This window comes from Vitis vinifera, chromosome 10, assembly GCF_030704535.1.
Source record: "Vitis vinifera cultivar Pinot Noir 40024 chromosome 10, ASM3070453v1".
In the NCBI taxonomy this organism is placed as follows: Eukaryota; Viridiplantae; Streptophyta; class Magnoliopsida; order Vitales; family Vitaceae; genus Vitis; species Vitis vinifera.
This window is the reverse complement of record NC_081814.1, coordinates 25,063,145-25,090,528: the sequence shown is the minus strand read 5'-3', so window position 1 is coordinate 25,090,528 and position 27,384 is coordinate 25,063,145. Positions and strand designations below refer to the sequence as shown.

Here is a 27,384-nt window from a genome sequence, read left to right as displayed (position 1 = left end):
CTTTTTTAGTTTGTAAGACAAACTAAGTTGTAATTTAAATCAAAAATATGATAGCATACATTCTTACCCTTCATGACGCAGTCTGAATATACGAGGCTTTGGATTACCCTCCTGTGGAACAGGGGTAACAGAACCAACCTCTACAAAGCCAAAACCTAACCCAAGTAACCCTTCCACAGCCTCAGCATTTTTATCAAAACCTGCAGCAAGGCCTACAGGGTTGGAGAACTTTCTTCCCCAAACTTCCAGTCCCAATATTGATGGATCAGGCCTTTTCTCTCTAGGAACCAAACCACGAGCAGCAGCTGAGACAGCTAGCCTGTGAGCAACTTCTGCATCCAGAAGGGCAAAGAAAGGATTCACAAGTTTTGTTGCCGAGAAAAGCCAGCCACTGCAACAAAGTTTATTACCAAAGGTTACACATCAATTTCAAAATTCAAATCACAAATAGATTCATTTCATGAAATAACCTAATTTAGAATTTTACTTCTCAGATTAAGAAGGCTTAAATTGAAATACAGACAAAAGTTCTTTTAAGGTGTCAACTTTAAGTTTAAAACAGATATATACATAGTTTTTAAAAACTTAAGAAACAATGATACATACATTTTATATAGAAATCAATACATATTTCAATCCATATCTTATTTTAAATGTATCTTATAATACATATACAATACACGATACGTGATATTACAATACAACGATAAATACATCTTTAACTATTTTCTATAATTTTAAAAAAAATCAAATTAAATTTTTTTGTTAAAAGAATTTATTATATTAATTGTTTAAAATATACCAAAGGATTAAAAATTGATCATTAAAAGGAGAAATAAGTAAACTGTCAAATGCTATATTAGAACAAGTTTACTTTTACAATGAATATTAGAAATTTTCATTTCAATAGTTTGAATGTTGACAATGAAAATGATGGTGATTAGTGAATAAAATTTTTTACTTAGTATATTAGCTTTATTAAATTTCTTTTTTTGGTGAAAAAAGAATGATGACAAACCTGAAAAGTTGGAACTTTGAAGATGACACATAAAGATATGTGTGTGCATATATATATATATATATATACAACACAATAAGTGCATATGTCTAGTTAGAATTTGGAACTAAAAATCATAGCTAAAAATTTTGAAGTTTATTTGTGTGGATTATGTGATGAATCTATATATTAAAGTCATATTTTCTTAATTTGAACTTATCAAAACTTAACATTCAATGTTTTCATATGATATGATATAGTTTAATTCTTTAGATCCTACAATCTTCCATAAAATTGGTTATATTAACAGTGGCGAAGCCAACAAATGGCTTGAGGGGAGCAAATGTAGCTATTAATTTTAGGAGCAAAAAAATGAACAAAAAGTATTTGTAGTCTAGTGTTAACAAAAAGGATTCTTTACCAATTCATGAGAAAGGGTTCAAATCCCTCTATATTAATTTTGTTTTTTAAATTTTCCCTCTAGGGTGGAAAATGATCTCCCACAATGTAAATGGAGCCTGGCTCTCTTCTTGGTCAGCCTACTGATTTCATAGTGAGCCAAGAGGCACATCCAAGTAAATGAGCATCCTACATTTGTAGGGAGCTCCAGTATCCTCTGGATCGAATGGTAATACTTCCATGTCATCATTTGAATTAGATACATGGAATATTTTTTGTCTTAAGGATGAATCACTTATAAGGATAAGGACTTCAACATTTCGGTGTTTTAGCATAAATTGGCAATTTCAATTTTGCCTATCAAGGTTGATATGCAAATAGATTCCTTTCTTTTTTTTCTTTTTTGTTTTAATAAAAAATTCTTATAAAATGTTTTAGAAGTTTTTTCTAAAATATTCCTCTTCAATCAACATATACTCCAGGTTTCAAGGAAGGTACTATGACAGGCATTCAGTACAAACTATATTGGTTTAAAATTACTAATTATGTGCTGTATTAATATTTTCCATAACATCATGGCTAACATTGCATGCATGTATCTGTCTCTGTGCCTGCATCCTATTGGAATTCCACCATCATAGTAGAGGAATAAAACAAAAGATCAATGAGAAGCAGACAAAAGAATCTTCAGTGATTCTGATCAAAGTGTATCATTTGGAGATCCAATGTAAATACCAGAAAGTTGCTTCATCCACGGTACTCACATAAGCTCCTCCTGCTATGAGTAGGCCAATAGCAGCTCCTGTGAATAACCTCCCCTGCAGTTCAAGAAACAGCATTTACAATCAAACCAGATTCCAGCACATGTAGTATTACTGGTGTTTTAAACATCGCCCCAAACTAAACAAAAAAAAAAGGAGAATGAAAGAAGCAAGCAAACTATAAAATTTAAGCCCACATTCCTCCAATATAATGTGCACTGAAGATCATTTCAAGGCAAGAAAATTAGGACATTTAATGTAGAATTCATTCATGGTTGACATGTCAAACGGAATGCTAAAAAGTAGTACATTTTCCTCGTCTTATTCAAGATTGGTTGTTGCTTTAGCTAAAATATTTAGGTGCAATACTTAATAAAGCATGGAATGATGCTCTACTAGGTGTTGTCTCAGTTGGATGCATTGTACTACAACATAACTTAAAAAAAATCCATACAAGGATCAAAAGAAAGCACCACATCCACATTAAATAGAGATCAAAATCTTCTTAAGTTTCAATTTTTTGATAAGTTAAATCTTCTTAAGTTTCAATTTCACTCCCAAAAGACCCTTTTGCAGTTTTGTGCCTGAAAACTTGTTTCTAAGTGATTCCTTACTTGGCTCAAGAAGTTAAATAAGTCTACTAACATTATCTTAGACACTGCAACTCACTTAAGGAACTTAAACCACCAAATCTACATTAATTAATAGGGATGGAGAAGGGCAGGTTTCTCCAGGGGCATCCTTACTCTGGCCGGTCAGCTGAAAGAAACTAGTGACAAAACTTAACGGTCCTCTTCCAATTCCATATTATAGAGGACCTCATACAACAGATGGGGATCTACAGAATTTCAAAATATATTAAACTATTTAAAGAATATATAACATGGATACAAGTCATTTTTTTCTTTAACAGGCCACATGGCTACAAGCAATAGGACCTGCCACTATTGAGATTCCAATTGAATTCCACAAAGTTCAAACAATAAATAACAAATTCAGAAAGAATAACGCTATATTTGGCTCCAAAACAGTATTAAGGAAAGAAAAAAAGTCTTTAAGGAAAATGATATTCTCATATTTGGTTTTACTATAGAAAATACAAAAGAAAATCAAATGTAATTTAGAAAAGTTAAAAACTTATGAATTTTGACATTATTTAATCTTTATATATAGAAGAGTTAAAATATATGAAACAAGTTTGAAGTAGCATATAAAAATAATTTATTTAATTTACATCTCTTTTATATTTTCCTTCACTTTTTCTTTCTGTGTACTTTTCCTCTCTAGTTTCTTTCTCTTGCATTTTTCCTCAAATTTTCTGAAACCAAACATAGCCTAAAATAACAATAAATAAAATCGTTGGAGACTACATAAATATAGATCCTACCCAAACTGTCAATGAAAATTATAAGAGAACCAATACCAATAAATATATAGAGCAATCTTATCATGTTACAGGGATTTTAGAACGTGCTTATCCAAAAAATATAACACATGCACTTAATTTTGCAAATGTTTACTCATAATCCCATCATGTCTTCAAGAAATAACTTGGTGAAACCCATTCATAATTTGTAAATTCTACATACACTGATAAGTGACTTGCAAACCAAATATCCAGGATAAAAACAAAACCAAAAAACAACAAAAGAATATAATAGAGCAAAAAGAAACCCAATAGCAAACATATATATAGGGGTTAAAGACAGTTTTGCAATGTGTGAACCATATGTACATTATCAATACCATTCCCATTTTTCAACACATAAGCAGTACTTATCAATGCAATATATGATCTACATAGCAATGGAATTTACAAACTGCTTCTCCGCTTGAACACGATAAATTCCCTTAACTTTGAAATATTTAACTTGCAATGCTGAGTTGTTGGAAAAAGCAAATTCCTCTAACCCATCCTAAAATAAAGAATTTTTCATAAATGTTTAATAGGCAAATTTGAGATAGCAAAAAAGGAACGCAAAACAAGTACACTTGATGTGTACAAACACCACACGACAACAAAAGAAAACAATAGGATTAGATGAAATCCAAAAAGGAAAAAAAAAACACTCCCAACGTGTGTGTGTATAGAGAGAGAGAGAGAGAGAGTACTTTCTTGGAAGAATGGGGGATCTTCTTGGGCGGAGGAGCGGTAGGAGTTTGGGCAGCAGAAGACCAGTGCCGGGTGGCTCCAAAACCGCCCGATTTCACCTTATTATACAGATAATCTCTCCATATTTTGCTCGAAACCCTAACCGCCATCAAAGCTCCCTCCCTTTTTCCTTCTGTTAACCCAATAGAAACCTTCCCAAAAACTCACCAAATTCTCCAAAAAGTTTCAATTTTTATTAAATATCAAGCAAAAAAAGAAGAGAGAGATAGGAGATAGGTTCTCCGATGACTCGGGAGACAGAAAGAGAGGTGAGGAGAGGTTTTAGGCTTTTTAGGAAAAGCAGAGATTCTCCAGACCCAAGAGAAAGGGAGAGAGGGAGCGAGAGTGAGTGGGAGGTGTAGGCGAGCCGTCTCTGCAGCCCTCATTTCTCGCGCCTTTATATGAGATGCCGGGTTGGATGCATCTCTCTAACGCTTGTTTCTCGGGCCTCCGCATGTGTTTTTAGGTTTGTGTCGGGTGGGATCGAATGGGATTATAGTGCCCTACCCAAACGAGACCATTTTGAATTTCACGAAACACTCAACTTCATCTATGAACTTCCCCATGTACTCATCTTAAAAATGAGTAATAGACTTTTATTTGGTAAAGCTCATAAGAGGCTTCTCATACCTTATATAAGCACATCTCAAGTAAGAGAAATTCTCTCCCCCCTATTATATAATATTGGGAGTAATATATTTCTCTTTGCTCTTTTTTGTGTTGTGTTTAATCTCATATGAATTACTAATTCTACGATCTTAAACTCGAGGTTATTATATAAAATAAATTTTTACATATTTATATTAATATTGATTTTTTTTCATTTAAATTATGTTATATGTTGTCAAAAGATATAAGCAAATTATTTGGTTTTAATTATAATCAAAAGTTACACTAATGTTATCAATTTAGAACTCATGTAAAATTTATTTTATATTGAAAAATGCATTAATATTATTTATTAATTTTTGTTTGTTGTATGTAACCGATTCTAATAATATTATTTTTTTTATATAGCTAAAGTTATTTGATAATGTCAAATCACACAAAACTTGAATTTATGGCACTTGACATATGAGGAAAGAACTATTTATCTTGTATCTTTGATGTTAAAATCCATCTTGATGCAATGAATCTTGGAACTACAGTCAAGGAAGAAAATCCAATATCTTTGCAGGATCGCGCAAAAGTGTTGATTTTCCTTTGTCATCATCTCCATGAAGGTTAAAAATATGATTATCTGACAGAAAATGATTTTTTTTACTCTATAGAGTGATTTGAAGGAAAGATATGGACCACTAGAAAACTATGATTCTCCCAAAAGTTTAATATGATTTGATGCACTTTGAGGTTGCAAGATTTTAAAATTGTTGGTGAATATAACTTTGCATTGTTCAAAATCGATTGTAAATTAAAGTTGCGTGGAGACAAAAAAAATCACAAAAGAAGACATGTTAAAAAAATCTTTTATTATGTTTCATGCCTCAAATGTACTCCTATAGCAAAAGTATCGAGAGCGTAGATTTACAAAATATCTCAAATTAATATCATGTTTTCTTGTTATTAAACAAAATAATGAGTTTTTGATGAGAAATCACTAGTCTTGTCCAACTAGGTCTAAAGCATTCCTTAAAGTGAATGCAATATCATCCCAAACTCGTGGATGTAGATGAGGACGAGGACATGGTTGTGATTATGGAAGGAATTGTGGATACCATGGTGCTCATGATAGTAATTCCTCAAACTCCCAGAGAAAAAAAAAAGTCTCATTACACCACCAGAAATGGAGCAATACTGAGGTAAAAACAAAAAATTGAGAAGTATACATAGGATAAATCTCCCAAAAACCATGAGAATAATTACTACAGATGTGGTACGAAAGGGCATTAGGCACATACCTGTTATACGCTCAAATATTTGATTGACTTTTGACCAAGCATCAATGAAAGCAAAAAGAAAAGAAATAGAGATGAACTTCATCAATAGTGATGGATTGGATTGAACCTACAATGACATTGATTTATTTGGAGGTCCTAGTGAAAAAACCGACCATTTAATAAATAATGAAAATACTAGCATTGACTAATGTTACTTTATATATCAATTAATATATTATTATGTCTTATATTTACATCTTGTCATTACATTTATATTGTTACTTATATTATGCCTTGTTTTTTCAAATATTAGTTATTTTTAAAATCCATGTGTTATTAAGTTTGAAGATGGATGAGGATGATGTATGTCTCATAAACTGTACAACCACGCACACAATTCTTTGAGATAAAAGATGCTTCATTGAACTGACAATAACAAAAGCTAATGTAAGTACCATATCTAATACTATAGACTTGGTTGAAGGCTCCGAAAGAGCAAACATAATGCTACCAAATGAAACCAGATTCTTTATAAGTGATGCTTTATATTCTAGCAAATCTAGAAGAAACTTGCTTAGTTTTAAAGATATCCGTACAAATGGATATCATATTAAAAATATGAATGAAGGTAATGTAAAATATCTTTACATTACTTCTGTTATTTCTAGCCAAAAGCTTATAGTGGAAAAACTCTCAGATTTTTTCCTTTGGGTTGTATCATACAACTATAAAGTTTATTGAGTCATATGTTGTCGTGAACTAGAAGTACAATGACTTAAAAAAATTTATCCTTTGGCATGATAAGCTAGGTCACCCATGGCCTTCAATGATGTTTCGAATAATAGAACACTCACATGGACATCCACTACAGAACCAGAAGATTCTTTTGTCCAATGAATACTCATGCGATGCTTGCTCACAAGGTAAATTGATGGTTAAACCATCTTTTACTAAAGTCATATGCAAGTCATCAATCTTTTTAAAAAGAATACATGGGAACATATGTGGGCCTAACTATCCACCATATGGACCATTTCATTATTTTATGATCTTAATAGATGCCTCTACTAGGTGGTCACATGTTTGTCTCCTTTCTACACGTGATGTTGCCCTTGCTAGGCTCCTTACACAAATGATCAAATTATGAACATTATTTTTAGATTATCTAATCAAGATAATACGTCTTGATAATGTTGGCGAATTTACTTCTCAAACATTCATTAACTATTGTATATCAGTTGGAATAAATATTGAGCATCTTATTGCTCATACTCATACTCAAAATGGTTTAGTAGAATCCCTTATCAAATGCCTCTAGTTAGTAGCTTGACCATTACTAATAAAAACCAAATTACCTACTTCTACTTGGGAACCTAATCCGCATTCAACCTACAACTTACCATAAATACTCTCTTATACAACTTGTACTTTGAAAACAACCAAATATATCTCACTTACGAATCTTTATTTGTGAAATATATGTACCAATTGCACCTACACAATGCACTAAAATGGGTTTTCAATGAAGACTTGGGATTTATGTAGGTTTTGATTCTTCGTCTATCATAAGATATCTTGAAACCTTGACAAAAGATGTTTTTACAACTCGCTTTATAGATTGTCATTTTAATGAGAGTGTTTTCCCGTCATTAGAAAAGCTAATTCTAGAAGAACATTGAGAAATTACTTGGAATGCATCTACTATGTCTCATCTTGATCCTCGTACAAATCAATGTGAACTAGAAGTTTAAAGGATCATTTATTTGCAAAATCTTGTAGACCAATTACCAGATGCATTCATTGATACAAAAAAAAAAATTAATAAAGTCACATATCCTAGCTACAAATACTCTAACACAGGTTGATGTCCTTGTAAGATAGTTAACAAATAGATTTAAGATATGCCTGAAGCGTGGTAGACCTATTAACTCAAAGGATGTAACTCCCCAAAAAAGGAGAACACAAGGAAAACTTGGCACTCTAGAAAGGACAATCACAATGATTAATCAATCTAAAATTGATAAATTTATAGCCCTCAAAGAGGCACAAATAAAGCAGAAAGTCCCTGAAGAGGCACATATTGAACAAGAAATCCCTAAAGAGATATGAATTGAATAATGAGCCCCTAAAAAGGCATAAGTACTTGAAAATTATGAGATCTTAATAAGTTATGTACACATGAGAGAAAAATGGGATTTAAATAATATTGTTATTAACAATATTTTCGCTTTCCAAGTAACCTTTGATATCATAAGAAATGATGAAAATCCCAAACTATGAAATGTGGAAGAATGTTGACATAGAATTATTGGCCAAAATGGAAAAAAGCTATGCAGACAAAGTTAAACTCATTAATAAAAAAGAAGTTTTTGGACTTGTCATCTAAATTCCTAAAAATGTAAAGTTCGTTGCCTACAAATGGATATTTGTACGAAAACGTAATGAGAACAATGAGATTATAAGATATAAGACGCAATTAGTAGCATAAGGTTTCACATAGAGACCTAGTATTGACTACGATGAAACATACTCTCCTATCATGGACGTAATCACATTTCATTTTTTAATTAGCTTGGTAGTCTCAAAAGAGTTGGATATGCATATTATGGATGTTATTACAACATATTTATATGGATCATGGATAGTGAAATATACATGAAAATCCCTTCAAGATTTAAATTGTCTGAAGAAATAGTACAAATCCTTGTAGCATACACTTAATCAAATTACAACAATCCTTATATGGATTAAAATAATGTAGACGCATGTGGTACAATCACTTTAACCAATACTTGTTAAAAGAAGGGTATATGAGTAACTCTATACGTCCATGCATTTTTATTAAGAAATCAAAAATTGAATTTGCAATTATTATAGTGTATGTTGATAACTTAAATCTTGTTAGGACTCCTAAATAGCTCATAAGAACAACAAATTATTTGAAAAAAGAATTTGAGATGAAAGATCTTAAAAAAAACAAAGGGCCTGTTTGGTTGTTGTTTTTGAAAACTATTCTTAAAAATGGTTTTTGAGAATAGTTTTTGGTGTTTTTAGAAAAAAAAAAAAAAAATTGTGTTTGGGAACTGAATTATGGAAAATAGGTTTTGTTCTAAAAAAAATATTTGGTTGAGTTAATAATGGGTTTTTTTTTATAATTAATAAAGTGTTTTCTTCAATTAACTTGATATTATAAATATATAAATAATTTTCAATGCATAATTCATTTAAATTAAAAAAATCATTCTATTTTGAAAATTTTACACTAATTATAATTTTCTTAAACAAAGGATAACTTGTAACCATGTGTAACTATATTAATTTCAATAATATTTGTATTTGTACATATGGTAAACTTCATAATCATTTTGAAAACATTTATTTTAATCATAAATGCATCGTACTAATACATGTTTTTATTAAAAAAAATCATCCAAATTATATGTATACTAACACAATCAATATTGACACAAATAAATACTATAAGTATTATAATACCAATATCATATTTTAATATAATATATTCAAGTTGCAGAGTTTATAAGTGATAATTTTTTAGTTAATATATACATTCACTTAGTAATAATTAAAATAAGAAGAAGAAATATGAAAAATAATAAAATAAAAACACACAATGATGTTATACCCACAATGACTTTGAGGATTTGTTGTAGGCATTGGGTATCGTAAGCCGGTAACTAGTTGTTGTGGATCATACTCGTCAACCCATATAAAGTAGTGGGGATATTCCTACAATACATAAATTGTTAATAAAATAAAATAAAATAAAATATGATGTATATATTTCACTAACATCTACATGTTTTCATGTGATAATTAAATATACTTACATGATATAATGGACTACGATAAAACCAACAACCATTATTTTTCTATGTTTTCAACATGAAAATACACATCCGTCCATGCCATAATAACACATGAGTCTTTTGTTCATCCTACTTTTACAATTATAAATCAAATTTATAAGCAATATTTAATCATTAGAAATTATAACATACATCACATAACACTAATGAGAACTAATTAAGTTAACAAATATATATAAATTCTAACAAATAATTCAAGTATTGATAAATATTTAGAATTAAAAACAGTACAAGTCATGGATTGACATTGATATAATTTGCCCACATCACTTGAGCAATTTGATTCCTACAAACTGTCATACATGTTGCACTCTCATTTGATAAATCAATTGAATGACTTGTGCTCTCTTTTTCACATGGGATTGAAAGGTTTTCTACATCATATTCTCCAAACAGTTGATCATTTCGAGTTGATAGACGAATCCAATAATGAAGGGTATAACATGCAACAACAATTGATGGTTGTCTACATGGCTTACAACAAAGCATCATCCTTAATATTGGAAATTGTGTCTTCAAAACACCAAAACATCTTTCAAGGATATTACAAAGGAATGAATGTCTATAATTAAAAGGTTCTTTATACTTGATAGGTTGATTACATTTGTCTCAATATTCTTGTGAGTGATATCGCTCACCTCAATGTGGTGGCAAAAATCCAGACATACAAGGGTAACCAAAATCAACTAAATAATATTTTTCTTCACTTGGCCAAGGAAAATTGACTTTTGGTCTAGTTAATATATCAAAAAAGACACCTACATCATTTGTTGTTCCTTCCCAACTAGCATAAACATATGTGAACATCATGTCAAAATCACATGTACGCATAACATTTTGAGTTATAATTGCTTTTCAACCCCTAAAACTAGATTGTATATCAGCTAGGCCCCATGCACTAACATGGGTGCTATCAATTGCACCGATGCAATCCTACAACAATAAACATTTATTATTATTAAAGAATTAAAACAATGATCATGAAAACCATTTATGTATATGAAATTCATATTTACAAATCTTTTTTTGTAAAATCTCACCTTAAACCATGTAAAATATTTAGGATTACTAGCAACATATGAAGACACATCATTAGCCATATTGCTAGGACGTATGGGAATTTTACCTAATTGAGATAATGCACATCTAACTTCTTTAAAGTGTCAAGTGATAGTCTCTGTGGAGTTTTGAAAACGGTCTACTACAACCCTTATTCTTACATTATGTCCTACTATTAGTACGAACATAACAACTGCCACTTCAATTATGACTAATCGTGTATCCTGTAAGTTTTCATGTCTCTTAAGATGATCACAAAGGTTCAAAAATGTTTCTTTATCCATATGAAATAGTTCACAGCATGTTTGAGGATGACCATCTATCATATCTCATATCTCTTACAAATTGTGCACCACTTCACATTAATATCCTATGAGGTGTCTTGCATAAAAATATTTCCTCATACTCATTCATTATATGAGCAATAAAATTTTTATTTAAATCATCGTCCTCTTCAAAAAATGAAGTTGACTTATATCGTGAACTACTGCTTGTGTTGTTATCATCCATTGGTTACTACACAAAACAAATTTACTCATAATATAAAATATCACAACATGAACATTAAGGTAGATATAATATAAGTTTTATAACCATAAATAATATCCATACAATGAAAAGCTAAAGAACACGGTAAAAGATTCTAACCAGAAGTGAAATAGTACATATTATGATGTCATCATAATAGTCATTCATCCAAACACTAACATTTAAAGCCTATCAAGCCAGGTATTTTTCCTCTCATCGGGCGTATTCGTAAAAATCTTTCTCCACTTCGGTGTTGTGAATTTCTCAACAACTTCTAAATATTTGTCATTATCAAGCAAGTCAATGATCTGTAAGGCTGTCATGTACCTTGTTATGCTAAAATCATTAATACTCACACTAGTAGCTTTACTTCTAGTTCAACTTTTATATCTCTTCATTTTAGCCAATAATGCTTCAGCTCTAGCTTGAGATGTCTTTGTTCTATCCTTTGATGTCTTAGCCCAAGCTTTTAAAGTATCTCCCATTTCATTTAATTTGGACTCTTTCTTACCTCTATGCTCTAATATAAAATCAGTTGTACGCTTTCTAGAATGAGTGGTCACTCCTTTCACCATCTCTAGTCGTAGAGGATCATCAAGGATCTCAATATCTACATCCACATGCACTCCACCATGTTCCAAATTGTCATCCATCTCATCCTCATCATTAGTGTTTGGTGGATCTTGGGTGGAAGAGTAGTGGAGGCATCAGTGGTTGTTGACGTATTAAAGATCAATCCTAGCAAATTGTAGTTTTGGCATCCCTTTAAGTGAAATCTTTTTGCATTTGGGTGTGCCTAATAGAGAAAAAAACCCACTCTTAGTGTATACCAAATATTTAAATTAAAAAATGATTAGTTTAGAAGTTATTTTTACTTGAATATAATTTTGTCAGGTTTCCTCTAAAGCATGCACTGTGTTAGTTTCAATATCTTAACCAAATCCAATATGCTTTAAAAGATTAGAGAACTCACGATGCATTGTGCGTAGTCTATGAAACTTTTGTTTAAGCTACTTCAAATTGAAATTTATTTTCCCTTAACTATTGACCTTAAGTAAGATCCTTCTTCATGTGTTGGTACTAAATGTATCACTATCCATGTTGTCTTTATTAACTTCATTTAGCATGATGTCAATAAAGATTTTCACTATATTACCTCCCCATGTTCCTGCGTCCTCAACATCTATTACCTCATATATTTTCTGTACAATCCCAACACAAATAAGAACCCTATGAGGAGACAACTTTTAGAATCACCAATAGAATTTAAGAGTATATTTGAATGAAAATTAATATTGTTGAAGTATAGTATATAAAAATATGAAAAAAAAAAGTAAATAAAAATAAAAATAGATTTAATATTGATTAGATCATAGATACTTTATTTTATTTTATTTTTTATAAAATTTAAAATAAAATACGAGGAAAAAATGAAAGAAAAGTAAATAAAAATAATAAGAGTTTCATTAATTTAATATTTTATTAATTTTAATATATATATATATATATTATAATAAATCAAACATGACAAAATCATTTTTATTATAATTTTAATTACATCTGATTTATTATAAAAAGAATTTAAAATAATTAATTTTAGTTACATTTGATTTTCTTTTTATATTTTATAATAAATCAAACATGAGAAAATCATTTTTATTAACATTTCTTTTCTTAATTTAATCTTCAATTTTATTGAAAATTATAGTATCTTCTATTAAGATGAGAGAAAAAGCTTTAAAAAGAATTAATTGATTGGATATATAGATGGAGGATATATTTCATATCCATATAAAGTTAGGTCACAAATAGGGTATGTGTTTAATTGTAATGTTATTATTATTCCATGGAGATCTGTCAAACAAACAATGGTGGCCATATCGTTAGATCATTAAAAAATATTTGCATTTAGGAAATATTGTGGCAAAGAAATCTTACTTGCATAAGAATTTATTATTATTGATTTATTATCAAAGATGATTTATTATTAATTAATTTATTGTCAATAATATATGAATACAAATTTATTAATACTATAATAAATTTTTTTCTTTCAAATTTTAGATTCAATTATTTAAAATAAAATCTATTTTTAACCTTTTTTTAAAATACATAAATATGAATTTATTATTAAAGATACGAGATGAAAGAATAATAAATGCTAATATTATCTAAAAATATTAAAGTCATAAATTTAAAATTGAGCTTATATTTTTTAACCCTTTAATATCCATAGGAAATTATTGAAAGATGAATATGAAATATTATTAATTTATTTATCGTCAAATATTTCAAATGAGGGTCATCAAACATTTATACTTAAAAAACCCTTATGATAAATTTTATTCTCCTTTATATTCAACAAGTATTAATATTATGTAATAAATGTGTATTTATTATAAAAAATAATAAATAATTTATTATAAAATATACATGAATATGAATTTATTGTTAATTTATTCATATGAAGTATTAATATTACGAAAAGCAAATGAGAAAATGCAAATAATATAAACAAATATAATAATATTAAATATTAATATTATATAAATAGATGAGAGAATGAGAAGAATTGTTTATTAAAAAATACATGAATATAAAAGATAATAAATACTAATATTATATAAACAAGAATTTGGAGAATTATTTATGATAAAAAATGCATGAATATAACAAGATAGTAAGTTTTAATATTATATAAACAAGTGAGATTCAACTTATATTTTTTAACATTTTAATTTCAAATATATACAAATTTATTTATTTATTATTAAAGATATCTTTAATATGAATTTATTAATTCAAAATTTACTTGTAAACTCTTTTACTTACAATTTTTTGTATTATATTTTATAAAATATTTCAAAAATTATATTTTATTACCAATGCACATATTTTTTTTTAACTAAACCATAAACAAAAAAAATAAAATAAAAATTGTTAATTGTTGTTTCAGAAAATGCTTGGAAGAGATTATGTTGTGTGACATATAATGGAATCAATGTTGTTGCAGGGGTCAAATGGAAGTTCCCGTCTAGCTTTCAAGGGTTGTGATTACTACTCAAAAAGAACATATTTTAGATAATAATTCTCATGAGTTTTACATCTTTTGAGTAGTAATTATGCCTAAAACACTCAATTAACATGTTTTTGCCCTTGCAAGAGTTACTAACAAGTTTTATAAAGTTTTGGAGTCATTTCAAGGTATGATTTTGATAAATTTGTGCCAAAAGAGATGAATCAAATTGAAGAGAACAAATAAAGTTGATGATGATCCAAATACACAATGAAAGAAGTAATGTAATTGGTTTTAACCAAGCTTTGGAGCTGAATTGAAGGTGGTGGAGGTGGATTAAAAATGAAAAAATGAGAGAAATTGCAAAGAGGAGTCGAAAAAGCATGTTTTTTGATTTCTCATGACCATGCGAAATTTTCACATAGTCATGCGAAATGAAACAAAATGGGTGTTAGCTGCAGCATACTAAGGGAAAAGTGAAAAGCAATTTTGCATAACCATGCAAAATTTTTGCATAGTCATGTGAAACGCTCCAAGAAGACGAAAATGAAGCTAATGGATTCTCCACTTCGCACCATCATGCGAATTTGTTGGAGCTCGTGCGAAACTGTAATTTTTTCCAGATTCCTTGTTGAAGAAGCCTCTGGAAGACCTCTTGGATGATGCCAAGTGTCCACTTGGCCTTGGCCTATAAATAAAAACGTGATTGACTCATTTAAAAACTTTTGATTTTTCCTAATTGTAGAACTTTTCAGACTTCTTCTCTTTATATAATTCTCTAATTTCCTTCATTTTCTCGGTAGCCAAACATGTCTTGTGAGATCAAATCTCCAAGCATGAGTAGCTAAATCTAGTTTTTCTCGGATGAGGGAGGATCTAGAGGCAAGATCTATGGTGAATTAGAAAATTGAGCTTGAATTGCAAAGGTAATTTGATCCAATTGATTGATTAATTGAAATTTGGGGATTTTTCTCTTCAAATTGTCTTGGATGATTACTACAATGCATGCTAGGTAGATTCATCAAATTCTTAATGCTAGATTTGATGAGATTGAATAGTTGCATTGTGTGAATCATTGGAAGATAATTTAAGATGAATTGAATACATGATTTGAATTGATCTATTGGATTAGATTACCTAATTTGAAGAGAAATTAGATCTAGACCTAAAGCTAAATAAAAAATCTATTTAGATGAAAATTTAGGTTTTCAATCTAACTTGATGAAAATTAGATCTCAACATCTATTCACCTCCTATTAATTTTCTTCTATTTTACACTTCATTTTCCTCTCAATTTGAAATCACATTTATTTTGAAATTTTATCATGCATTTTTAAATCAATTTCATTTGATCACAATCATTTCTTATCATCTCATTGAAGCCTTAATTACCAAGAATAATCTATCCTTGTGGACGATACCTAAAAACCACTATATTACAGTAGTTTGTACTAAAACCACTTTTTGATCGGGTACAAATTGTTATAGAATAGTGAATTAGGTTATAAATTTTGTTTTGATCCAATAAACGACAAAAATACGAGCGATCAGGTTGGCTGGCCGAAACCGTTAATAGTGTCTCTTCGTCTAACCCGCTCAAGATATGAATGACTGTGCTCCTTATACAAAAGGATGTCTGAACGTATTGTCCATACTCACTCTTTTGATACGTAAGTTAGTAATTGATTTGGGCAAGCAAATGTTCTTTTTCAAAAAGAAAGTGCATACATTTCTTGCTTTCTGCGTGGCTATTTGTGTTTTTTCCAATGTAATGCATTTTTAGACACCTTAATAACACCTTAATTGTGCTTAATTATGCGATATTATGACATTGACTGCCTTTGCATAACAACTATCTGGCCTTGATGAGCCACCAATAATGGAATGTCTTCTTGTAATAACTACATTTATTATGAAGTGTGCTTGGTGCACAATATGTGCTTTGAAGGTGAGTTTATGCTTGGAGGTTAATCACGCTCTAGAGTTGTTGTTTCTATTTATGGATTGCCCATCTGTATCCTAGTTTTGAGACAAACGGATTAGTCACAAAGCCTTAGGGCCTTTCTAGTAGACGACTGCAAGGGCATTCCCTAGACAGTCGCAAGCATGAATGGTTTTTGGACGACCTTGCAGAGAAGGTCCCACAATGCTCCATAAGTCTTACAACTGAGCTTGTGTAGGAAGTAAGCAACTTGATAGAAGAGTTGTATTTTCTAAGAATTTGAAAACATTGGTGCCAAACTCCACTTGTCAAATTCTCATTCATTGTGGGGTCACATCAATCGAGGCTTTGTGTTGGGCAATGCACTCATTGAGGCACCTCGATCCTAGCAGCCATATAGGTTGGTTACTTTTTGGGAGATAACCCATTTTTTTTTGCCATTTATTGTTTTTTTTTTCTCTTCTCCTCACCATCGAAAATGCTTTGGCTTTTCACGGTCACCATCTTCGACGATTTGCTCTCGGCAAGAAGTAGTTGCAATCGCTACAACATTGCTTTTTAGGTATATGTTGCTCTTTTGCTCTCTACTTTGTAATTTTCTTCATTGTAAAACGTTGTGCGACCTTGTTGGCACTGTGAACACAGTCGATGTTCCCATCATCTGTTTGTCTAAATCTGTTTTGTGTCAACTTCATTGTGGTGTAGAAGTTTGTTTTTATGTTTTGTAAGCATTTCGTTGAGACTTATAGCGTTCTCAAGCTCATGCGAGGATATTACCTAAGGTCTTGGCTCAATCTAGACGTGACTTGAGTAGCAAGTCTTATGGTTGGGTCGTATAGGGTAGGAGACGCATCGCTTCATACGCAATGAACATAGCCCTTAGTTGGGTGTCTCTTTAGGTCATCCTTATGTTGATTAATTAGCTTTTTGTTGTGCAGGTGTTCATTCGACCTTTTGTTCCATTTGCAATCATGGACAAGAGTGGAGTCATATCCACAAGCAGCAGGTCTCAACGTGGCGAGTCTAAGTCGTCTCAATTTAATTGTTCCAAGAGGAAGTGCCCAATTGGCGAGTTGTCTGAACAGGAATTTTGTGCTCGCTTCTACATCTCTGACTCAATCTTTATTCAATTAGCAGACAGATAGGCTTCATCTATAGACAGACTTCCTCATAACATGGTTTACTTCACTAAGGAACAATTTGCAGTGGGACTCCGGTTGCCTATCTTGTCTTTAGTGAAACAATTTCTGCATTTTTCTAAGATTCCACCTGCTTTTATTCATCCCAACATCGTTCAGATCCTAATGGGATGTAGTGTCTTGGATGCTCCATACTAGTTGAACCTTTCTTTACTAGAGGTGTCGTTCGTCTATATAATCAAGATGAGCCCCAAAGAGCGTTTTAGCCTATGGGCTAACATCCTGTCCTTACACTTCGTAATCGAACTGTCTGACTCTAGAAAAGGCCGTCAAAAGGACACGTCTTAGTGTCCAACCCATGGAGTGGATCAATTAAGGGTCTCGACAAGTTTTTCAAACCTACTAAATCCCTTGAGATTCCAAGTATTGACTGTTCATGAATTCTATATACTTGGGCTCTTTGCGGGTTGAATTAATCGTTACTTTATATGTGCAGGTAATGAGAGACGAGGCCACTTGGTCGAGTAGGTGGAAAAATCATTATTCATTCATCTCAACAAGTTGTTCAAGATTGATCAGGCATAATACAATCACAACGTACTGCTTATTGAGAAGAACTTGAAAATGGTTCTTGCACATCCAAAATCGTTTGTGATCCCAGTCTTCCATTGGCTTGCACCGTCGACTCCAATGTCGGGCAAGCACTTCGTGCTAAAAGAATTACCCTTTAACGAGGTTGCTCAACTTGCAGACGTTGAGGCGCGGCAAGCCCGTTTAGACGCTTAAGAGAAGAAGCATCAAGAAGGGAACTTGCATCAAGCTTCGGGCTCATCTTCCCGACTAGCGTCAAGCCCTATCCCTAACCAGCAAAGACACGTAATGCTACCCATCTGCAAACACAAGAAACTGTAGTTGGTTAGAGTAAAACCCTTGGAGCAAAGGGGGCCAAGTAAAGTGATACATTCAAATCAGTCGTGTCGCCTATCATTAAAGAGGCGGATGAAGAAGACGAGATGACCACTAACATATGAGTTGATTTTTGTTAGAGGCAACAAAAAAAATTATCCAAGGTCATCGAAGTTAGGCTCTCAACTAAAAAACAGAAGATGAGCGATGAGAAGGGCTTGTCTTCCAAACTCGTTGTCATACCTCCTACAACGCCGATTAATTTGTTTCCACTTTTCCCAAGGTAATGGATGTGGAAAGTATCCTATTTCATGGGCTGGGGGAGACAATCACTATATTAGGTGATGATTCCACACCTAGCGCACAACTTTCGTCAGTTGCTCCTGTTGATGTGCCAAACAGGAAGAGCTAGACGTCTTGTTGGAACATTTCCCCACATTCATCGATATGGAGCCTCCAGTCTCCCACATGAATGAGCTCTTCCCGATTCTGGAGAGGATCCTAGTGGATGTAACTACTGACCAATCACAAAACTTTATGGCTTATGTCCCACACAGGATTATAGATGCAACTATCGAGGTTGTCATGCGCTAAAAGGATTGCATGACCATGCAGATGACGAAAGTGGTATGAATCTTGTCATTCTCAACTCCTTTCATTTATTTTAGTTTGTCCTCGTGATTCCTCATTGGTTATGGTAGAAGATCGTGGCTAGGGTCTACAATATGATAAGACAACATGCTCATCTCTTTGAGTGATTGTAGACGATTGAGAAGATCAGAGCATACATGACCCAACCTCATGATTCGTCATTGGTTCAGGTAGAAGATCATGGCTAGGGTCTACAATCTGATAAGACAACATGCTCATCTCTTTGAGCGATTGTGGACGGTTGAGAAGATCAGAGCATACACGACCTAAAATATGGACGACCAACAGGAGTTGCAGGCCCACCTAAAGGCCACTAAAGCAGCCAAAGCTGCCGCCCGAAAAATGGCCAAAGAGTGGACAAGTGTGTTGAGAAAAGCCAAGCTAGAAAACGAAGCCCTCCAAGCTGAGATTCGGTAGCTAAAATCGGACAATACTACCCTAGGGGCTTCCAAGGCAAAGACAAAGGTAGTAAGCGCTCGGTTGAAACTGGAGCTTGATCAAACTAGGGTTGACTTCGCCAAAGAGAAGAATGAGTTGGAGGTGGCCTACCAACAACAAGTTGATGACATGTTCTTCTACGACTATCACTGCTGTATGAAAAGACATGACATTACTGATGATATTCTCAATATTCCGTCAAACAATGAAGACGAAGTTATGCTAGGCGAAAGAGTCGGGCAACATGATGTTTCGACCATGAAAGAAGGCTTCGTAGCAGCCGTTGATGATGTTTTAGAGACCCCTTGAGACTGATATTTGTCTTACTTTTGGCCGTTTTGGTTTTTAATTGTAAAGATGTTGGTCGTTTTTTGCTTTTTTTTTACTTATGTTTCCTTTGGTAATTTTATACAAACTGGAACTTTTATGCTCTAGCTGTAGTGTATATTCACCTTGCTTCATGCTATGTGTTTCAAGTATATTGTTTTGATCTTCTTCATATTTGGCCTTAAGTTGCATTGGCTAGCTTAAGTCCTTTGGGCTTTCTCCCATAAGAGCTTATTACTTGGCTGCACTAATGCTACTTTGGCTATGTCCTTATGTCGACTGGATTTGTGGCTTATTGTCACGGACTTAGTCGTTCACTAAGCTCGTGCAGCACTTAGGCAAGTCAAGACGCTTGATCTTGCTAAGTCAGCCTTGATCCCCAATGCTTAGCTTGCTCGGCTAAGACACTCGCGACTCGAAAGCTTAAGAGCTTAGTAGGCAACTCCTTAAAGAATGGAAGCTTTATTATCTCAAGAAAGCCTTTACAAGTGCTTGGATGCTCACTTGCTTGGTGCCTTGGCCAAATGAGGCCTTCACCTATTTATAGGCACCAATGGAACTCTCTAGAACCTTGGAGGGTTCCTTACAATTCATGAATATTCTAGAATGTCCTACACTATTCTAGAATATTCAAGAGACTTCTAGAATGTCCTACACTATTCTAGAATATTCAAGAGGCTTCTAGATTTCTTTAGAAAGCTTTGGACCCTTCTCATGCCTTCTACCATAGTGTAGAGTTGTGTGGACTTCTTTAGGCATTTCTAGAACCTTCCACACTCTTCCCACTAGTGGCTAAGTGTGGATGTCTCCAAGGGTCTCTAGAAGCTTCTCACCTCCTATATAAGCCATGGGGAGGGTCATTTGAAGCATCTTGTGACATTATGCCATATTGGCTATGTCATAAAGATATTGTCATTTGGCTCCCTTTTATAGGGTATAAATTGGCTCGTAGCCGTTTAAGAATTACATTTAGTTTGACTTATGGCCATTTGCACAAAAGGTATACATAATTAATTTATTGATAATATTTTTTTAGATTTGCCATATTCCAAGGGTGGAGTAGTGGCGTGTCTTCCATTGTCTATAGATAGTATGCCCTTTTACTTACAACATATGGGCCTTTCCAATTAGGTTGGAGTTTTCCGTCTCCTATTTCGACTATGTTCTCGAAGACCCGTTTTAGGACCAAATCTCTTGGGCGAAACTATTGTGGTTGTGCTTTCTTGTTGTACTGAGCCATTGTTCTCTGATGGTACGAAGCCATTCGAATAGCTGCGGCCTCGCATTCTTCATCTGCCCAATCTAAATGCCTTTTTAGGTCTACACCATTAATCTTTACTTTTTGTACGAGCATTTTGATGATATGCATTCCTATTTTAGTTGGGATAACGATCTCCATGTTGTACACTAAAGCAAATGGGGCAACTCTTGTCGGTCATTTATTGGTCATTTGGTAAGCCTATAGAACGTCGAACAGTTTGTCTACCTATTTCCCTTTTGTCCTTTCTAGTCGTTTCTTTAAAGAAGTCAACAATGTCTTGTTTTGTCACCTATGCTTGTCCATTACCCTGTGGATATTGAGATGTCGAATAAAGGTTTGTGATATTGAATTTTGAATAAAATGCTCAAAAGACACTGCTATTGAATTGCGGCCCACTGTCCGTGATGACGACATAAGGAATTCCAAATCAACACACAATATTTTTTCCAAACGAATTTTGTTATGTCCTTTTCTTAGATGCTCACATAAGCCTCAACCTTTACCCATTTACTGAAATAATCAGTAGCTACGAGCACAAGCTTTTTTTGAGTCGCACAGATTGGTAATAGGCCGACTATATCCATTCCCCATTGGGCAAATGACCATGGGCTAGTAACCAAGCTCAGGCAGTTGGAGGGCATACTGGGAATTGGTACATGTTTCTAACACATCACATTTTTTTGACGTAGCTTTTTGCATCGCTTTTCATAATAGTCCAATAGTAGCCTTGAGAATAAGCTCGATGTGTTAACATTCGTCCTCTTAGGTGGTTGTCATATATGCCTTCATGCAACTCAACTAAAACATACTGAGCTTCCAAATCTGTCAAACATTTCAGATAGGGTCCCCCGAATGACCATCTATAAAGTTGATTATTGATCAATGTGAAACGGGTAGCTTGGATGCAAAGCTTGTGGGTTTGTTTTCTATCCTCAAGGACTTCACCAGTGTGGAGGTAGTCTATGATACTCTGCATCCATCCTAAATCCGTTTGGATGATGTCATTTACCTATTTTGGTGCAATAGAAAATGTGGCCTTAACATAGACTAGCAGTATTATGGATTCATTTGTTGGTAAAACGGCAGTTACTTCGGCAAGTGCATCTGTCTTCCCGTTCCCTTCTCGTGGAATACGTGTATGCACCATAGCGAGGTAGTAAGCCATACACTCATCTTTGGTTCTGTATTCATATTGAATCTATCCAACCACCAACTGGGAATCGCTTATGATTTCCACTTTTGCTGTTGCAAGCACCAATGCGAGGTTGAGGCCATCTATCATTGCTTCATACTCGGCCTCATTATTAGATGTTGGAAAGTTAAGACAAACAAACTGCTCAATCTACTCCCTAGTAAGGGAGTATAACATGAGCCTTACTCCAATTCCTGATGTTCTTAAGGCTTTGTCTACATGAAGGATTCACCATTGTTCGTGTGTATTAGTCTGTATCTGTTTTTAAGGTAATTCAACTATGAAATTCATGAGAACCTACCATTTCAGGGACAATCGAGGTTTATATTGTATTTTGTACTATTCAATAGTCCATTTCACATTTGTTCGGATGAATCTGGCTTGTGTAATATGATCCTTAGTGGTTGACTTGTCAGAATTGTTACTTGATGAGCTTGAAAGTATGGACAGAGCTTTTTAGTAGTAATGCACAACTCTAGTGTCATCTGTTCCACTTGAGAATACCAGGTTTCGATGCCTACCAAAGCTTTACTCACATAGAAAACGGGTTTTTATAAGCTATCCTAGGCATTTCAGAACATGACAAGCTAACTGCGTATTCTGACACAACGAGATACATGTATAGTTATTCACCGACCTCAGGACTACTCAAAATGGGAGATTCGGTGAGGTAGTGATTGATGGCGTCGAAGACGCATTTACACTCATTCGTCTAACCAAACGTACGTACTCTGCTCAAAGTGATGAAGAAGGGATAGAGTTTACCGGTGAAACATGTTATGAACTGACCCAATGCTACTAGACAGCTAGTGAGTCACTGCATTTCCTTCTTTTGGGAATGAGCGGGAGTCTCGAACACGACTTTTACTTGGGTCGAGTTTACTTCAATCCATCTTTGAGCCATCATAAAGCCAAGAAATTTCCCTGCGTTAACGCCAAATACACATTTGAGTGGGTTAAGTTTCATGTTATATTTTCGCATCAACCCAAACTACTTTTCCAAATGTTGTATGTGTTTTGTGCGGGTTTTGCTTTTGATGACTATGTCATCAATATACACCTCCACAATTCGGTTTATCAATGGTTTAAAAATTTTCATCATCAGTCTCTAGTACGTTGCTCTTGCATTCTTAAGCCCAAAAGACATGACGTTGTAGTAGTTTAGTCCCTAGGGTGTGATGAAGGTTGTTTTCTCTTTAGCCGGCTGGAACATAGGAATTTGGTGGTACCCAGAGAAGACATCTAAGAAGGAAAACATCTTGTGCCCGGATGTTGAATCAACTATTTGTTCAATCCGGGGCAAAGAGAAGCTATCTTTTGGGTAGACATCGTTTAAGTCTATGTAATCCACACATACTCGCCATGTTTCTCATTTCTTTGGGACTCCCACAATAGTGGCCAACTAGTTTGAATGGGCGACCTCTAGGATAAAGCTAGCTGCTGACAACTTATCAATTTCAGTTTGAATGGTCAATCCTAGTGGAAGCATCGCACTTTTTGTTGTACGGGTCGTGCATGAGGGAGAATATTCAACTTGTGAGCAACCATAGGGGGGTCAATCCCTGACATGTTTGAGTGAGTCCAAGTGAATATATTGGTGTTCCGCGGGAGCATGTCTTCCAAGTGAGTTCGTTCATCCTTAGTTAGCAAAGAACTAGCGCTCGTCACCTAATTTACATTGTTTCATAAAATGCAAGGGTTGTAAGGGGTCGACCACCGGAATATATCTCTTCGTTTATTGTTGTAATTGTTAATGGTCCCTCATGTATGACGACTTGGACTCATCTTCAGTCGGGTCCTTCTGCTCGATTTCTATAGTCACCTGGTGGTATTTCCTGGTGGCTAGTTGGCTACCATGTAAATCCGCTTGCCTAACCTTAATGAGGTAGTTTACCATTTGATAATATGTAGAAGGGATGACTTTCATTTTGTACAGTCATACCCATCCCATAAAAGCATTGTATGGTGATAAGTCTTCTATCACTGAGAAACGGACATTCAAGATGACCAGGTCGGCTTGGACAGGTAGAACAACATTGCCCAGGGAGACTATTGAGGCTCTATTGAAATCAGTCAGGATGCGACATGAATTTTCTAAGGTAGACGAAGAATACCCCATTTGCTTATAGATTGATGATATCTATAAGAGGTCGATGGAGCTACCTGGATTAATCAGGATTTTGCACACATTAAAGTCGTTGACTTCTAATATTAAGACTAGGGTGTCCTTGTGTGACAAGATCACCTAGTTGGAGTCAACAGGATGGAAGGTAATAGGACCATTGATCGATCAGACACTTTCGTCAGTAAACGTACACGAACGATGCTCACTCGTTCCCTTACAGAAACTGCATGAACTAGTCTTCATCTCTGCCTTCTAGATTGATACTTATCATCCACGGGTCCATCATGGATATAATTGATCACTGCCCTAGGCACCGCAAGAGACGGAGGGGCCCATTCTATTGTCTCTGCTTCATCTTGTCCGTCTAAGATACGAACGTACTGCTTGAGGTGTCCAGCATTGATGAGTTTTTCCACAAAGTAGTATAGATTCTTGCACCGCTCCGTGGTATTTCCATGCTCTTTATGGTAGGAGTATTGTCGTTTTTGGTCTCTCTAGGTCGAATCATTTTTTATTGGCTCTAGCCATTTGAATTCGGATAACTCTCAAATTAAAGGGAGGAGTCTTTCGTAAGAGACGGTCAGTAGGGTGAACCTTAGGGGTTGCTAATGCCTTCATCCCCCTTGCATGGATTAGTTGTTTAAGGGCTTTGAGTTTCTAGCTTTATTGTTCTTTGCAGGTCGGTTCCTGACTAGAATATGTTGGGAAATTGTTCGAACATCATCTTTGAGCATAACATATTTATTCATCCGTCTGAATAAGTCATTCATTGAGGCGGGTGGCTTCTTGGTAAGGGATTCGAAGAATGGAGTGCCTGGGCTAATGCTCTGTTTGAAGATCTAAAGAATAGCATCCATACTGTAGGACTCGACCTAGAGCACTACCTGGTCGAATCACTTCATGAAGTCCCTTAACGATTTGTTTTCTTACATTTTTATGTTCTATAAGGTGTTTATGTTATGCTTCTAGTGCATGGAACATAGGTAGTGGCCAATGAACGCCTCAGAGACATCACGAAAAAAGTTGATCTAGTTTTAAGGGAGCTGGTGGAACCACAAGAGTGTCAGACCATGTAAGCTGGCAAGAAAGACTTTACACAACAGCACATTGTTGTCGATGTCCAACATCATTAGCTGTTGATAGTGCATAAGATGAGGGTCGAATGGCATGGAGAGCATATCATTTAACCTCTGGTTGATAGTGTCGAGTGGGGCCTTAGTTGTGCGCTCGACACTACTGGAAACTCTACATGCAGTGGCAAGTAGTTTGGTGATGCCTCCTGTTTGGGTTGACTTAACCGAGCCCTCAAGGTGTAGGAGATGTGTGGGGATGCCTATGTCCTTTGGTCTTAGGGCCCCAGATGGGCCCTCATGGCGTCAACCAAACAAAAGCCCTATTGTTGCCCCATTTTTCACTTTCCTATGGTGGAATTAGTGGCTTCGTTGGGCTGAGACTGGTTCGTTGATGGATAAGCTGGTTCGAGCCAGGTAGGAGAACTACCGGAGGACAAGTCATCTTCATTCACATGATGAGACGACTCAGCATGCCATCGAGATGAGCGTGCCACCTGGCTACAAGTCTGTTTTGTATTAGTCTGCTGAGTAGGAAAACAACGACTCTGCAAGCGATGCATCTCAACCATTTGAGCTCGCAATTATTGGTTCTCCTGCCTCAACGATTCGGCCTATTAAAGTAGGGACTACATGCGACAATCATTTTCTTTTTGCTTTCTTTTCATTCTCGCTTGCCAAGCCTGGAATCGCTCAACCGTAGCGGCTAACTGGGATGTAGGAGAAGTGTTGGCCATCGCATTTCTTTGCTTTTTGTGTCATTTCCCACATATGGCGTCAATGTTGTTGCACAGGTCAAATGAAAGTTGTCGTCTAGCTCTCAAGGGCTGGTTGCTTGGACAGTGAATAGTCTCTCTGTCTAACTCGCTTGAGATGCGGACGGTTGTGCTCCCTACACAAAATGATGTCCGGATAGATTGTCCAAGCACGCTCATTTGATGCCTAAGTCAGTAATTGGTTTAGGCAAGCAAAGGGTCTTTTTCAGAAAGAAAGCGCATACTTTTCTTGGTTTCTACGTGGTTATTTACACTTGTTCAAGTGTAACACCTTTTTAGCTGTCTTAATAACACCTTAATTGCACTTGATTATGCGATATTATGGCATTGACTACTGATGCATAACAACCGTCTTACCTTGTCTTGATGAGCCGCCAATAATGGAATGTCTCCTTGTAATGGCTACATTTATTATGGAGTGTGCCTAGTGCACAATCTGTGCTTTGAAGGTTAGTAAATGCTTAGAGTTCAATCGGGTGCCAAGCTTACTATTTTCATTTAAGGATTGCCCATCTGCATTAGTTTTGGGACAAATGAACTAGTCACCTAGCCTTAGGGCCTTTCTGGTAGATGACTACAAGTGCATTCCTCAAACGGCCACAAGCATGAATGGTTTTTGGACCGTCTTGCAAAGAGGGTCCCACAATCAACATATTTTCAAAATAACTACCCTAAAGAATCTGTGGGACTTTTAATCCAAATAAGAATATATGGGATTAAAATTGATTTGCTTACTATAATTCCAAATATTCTCCCATTGTAGAACTAAATGGAGAAAACAAATGCATGCCCATATGATAAGGAATGATTTGGATTATCAAGTGTTAGTTCATGATTATTCTTTCATATTGATATGTATTATATAAATCCAATCAATTATA

The 27,384-nt window shown here is 34.3% G+C and overlaps 1 protein-coding gene across 1 annotated transcript in view; it reads right to left on the bottom strand.

Moving 5' to 3' along the window:
* Positions 1–4,909, bottom strand: part of LOC100258316 (dihydroorotate dehydrogenase (quinone), mitochondrial) — a 29,311-nt gene extending 24,402 nt beyond the window's left edge. Inside the window, exons 1-3 of the mRNA XM_002267707.5 lie at positions 4,270–4,909; positions 2,132–2,214; positions 68–391 (exon numbers count right to left, since the gene is read on the bottom strand). Coding sequence (XP_002267743.1) covers positions 68–391; positions 2,132–2,214; positions 4,270–4,419 — 557 coding nt within the window. The 5' untranslated portion in view covers positions 4,420–4,909. The remainder of the gene's footprint in view (positions 1–67; positions 392–2,131; positions 2,215–4,269) is intronic.
* Positions 4,910–27,384: the final 22,475 nt, after the last annotated feature.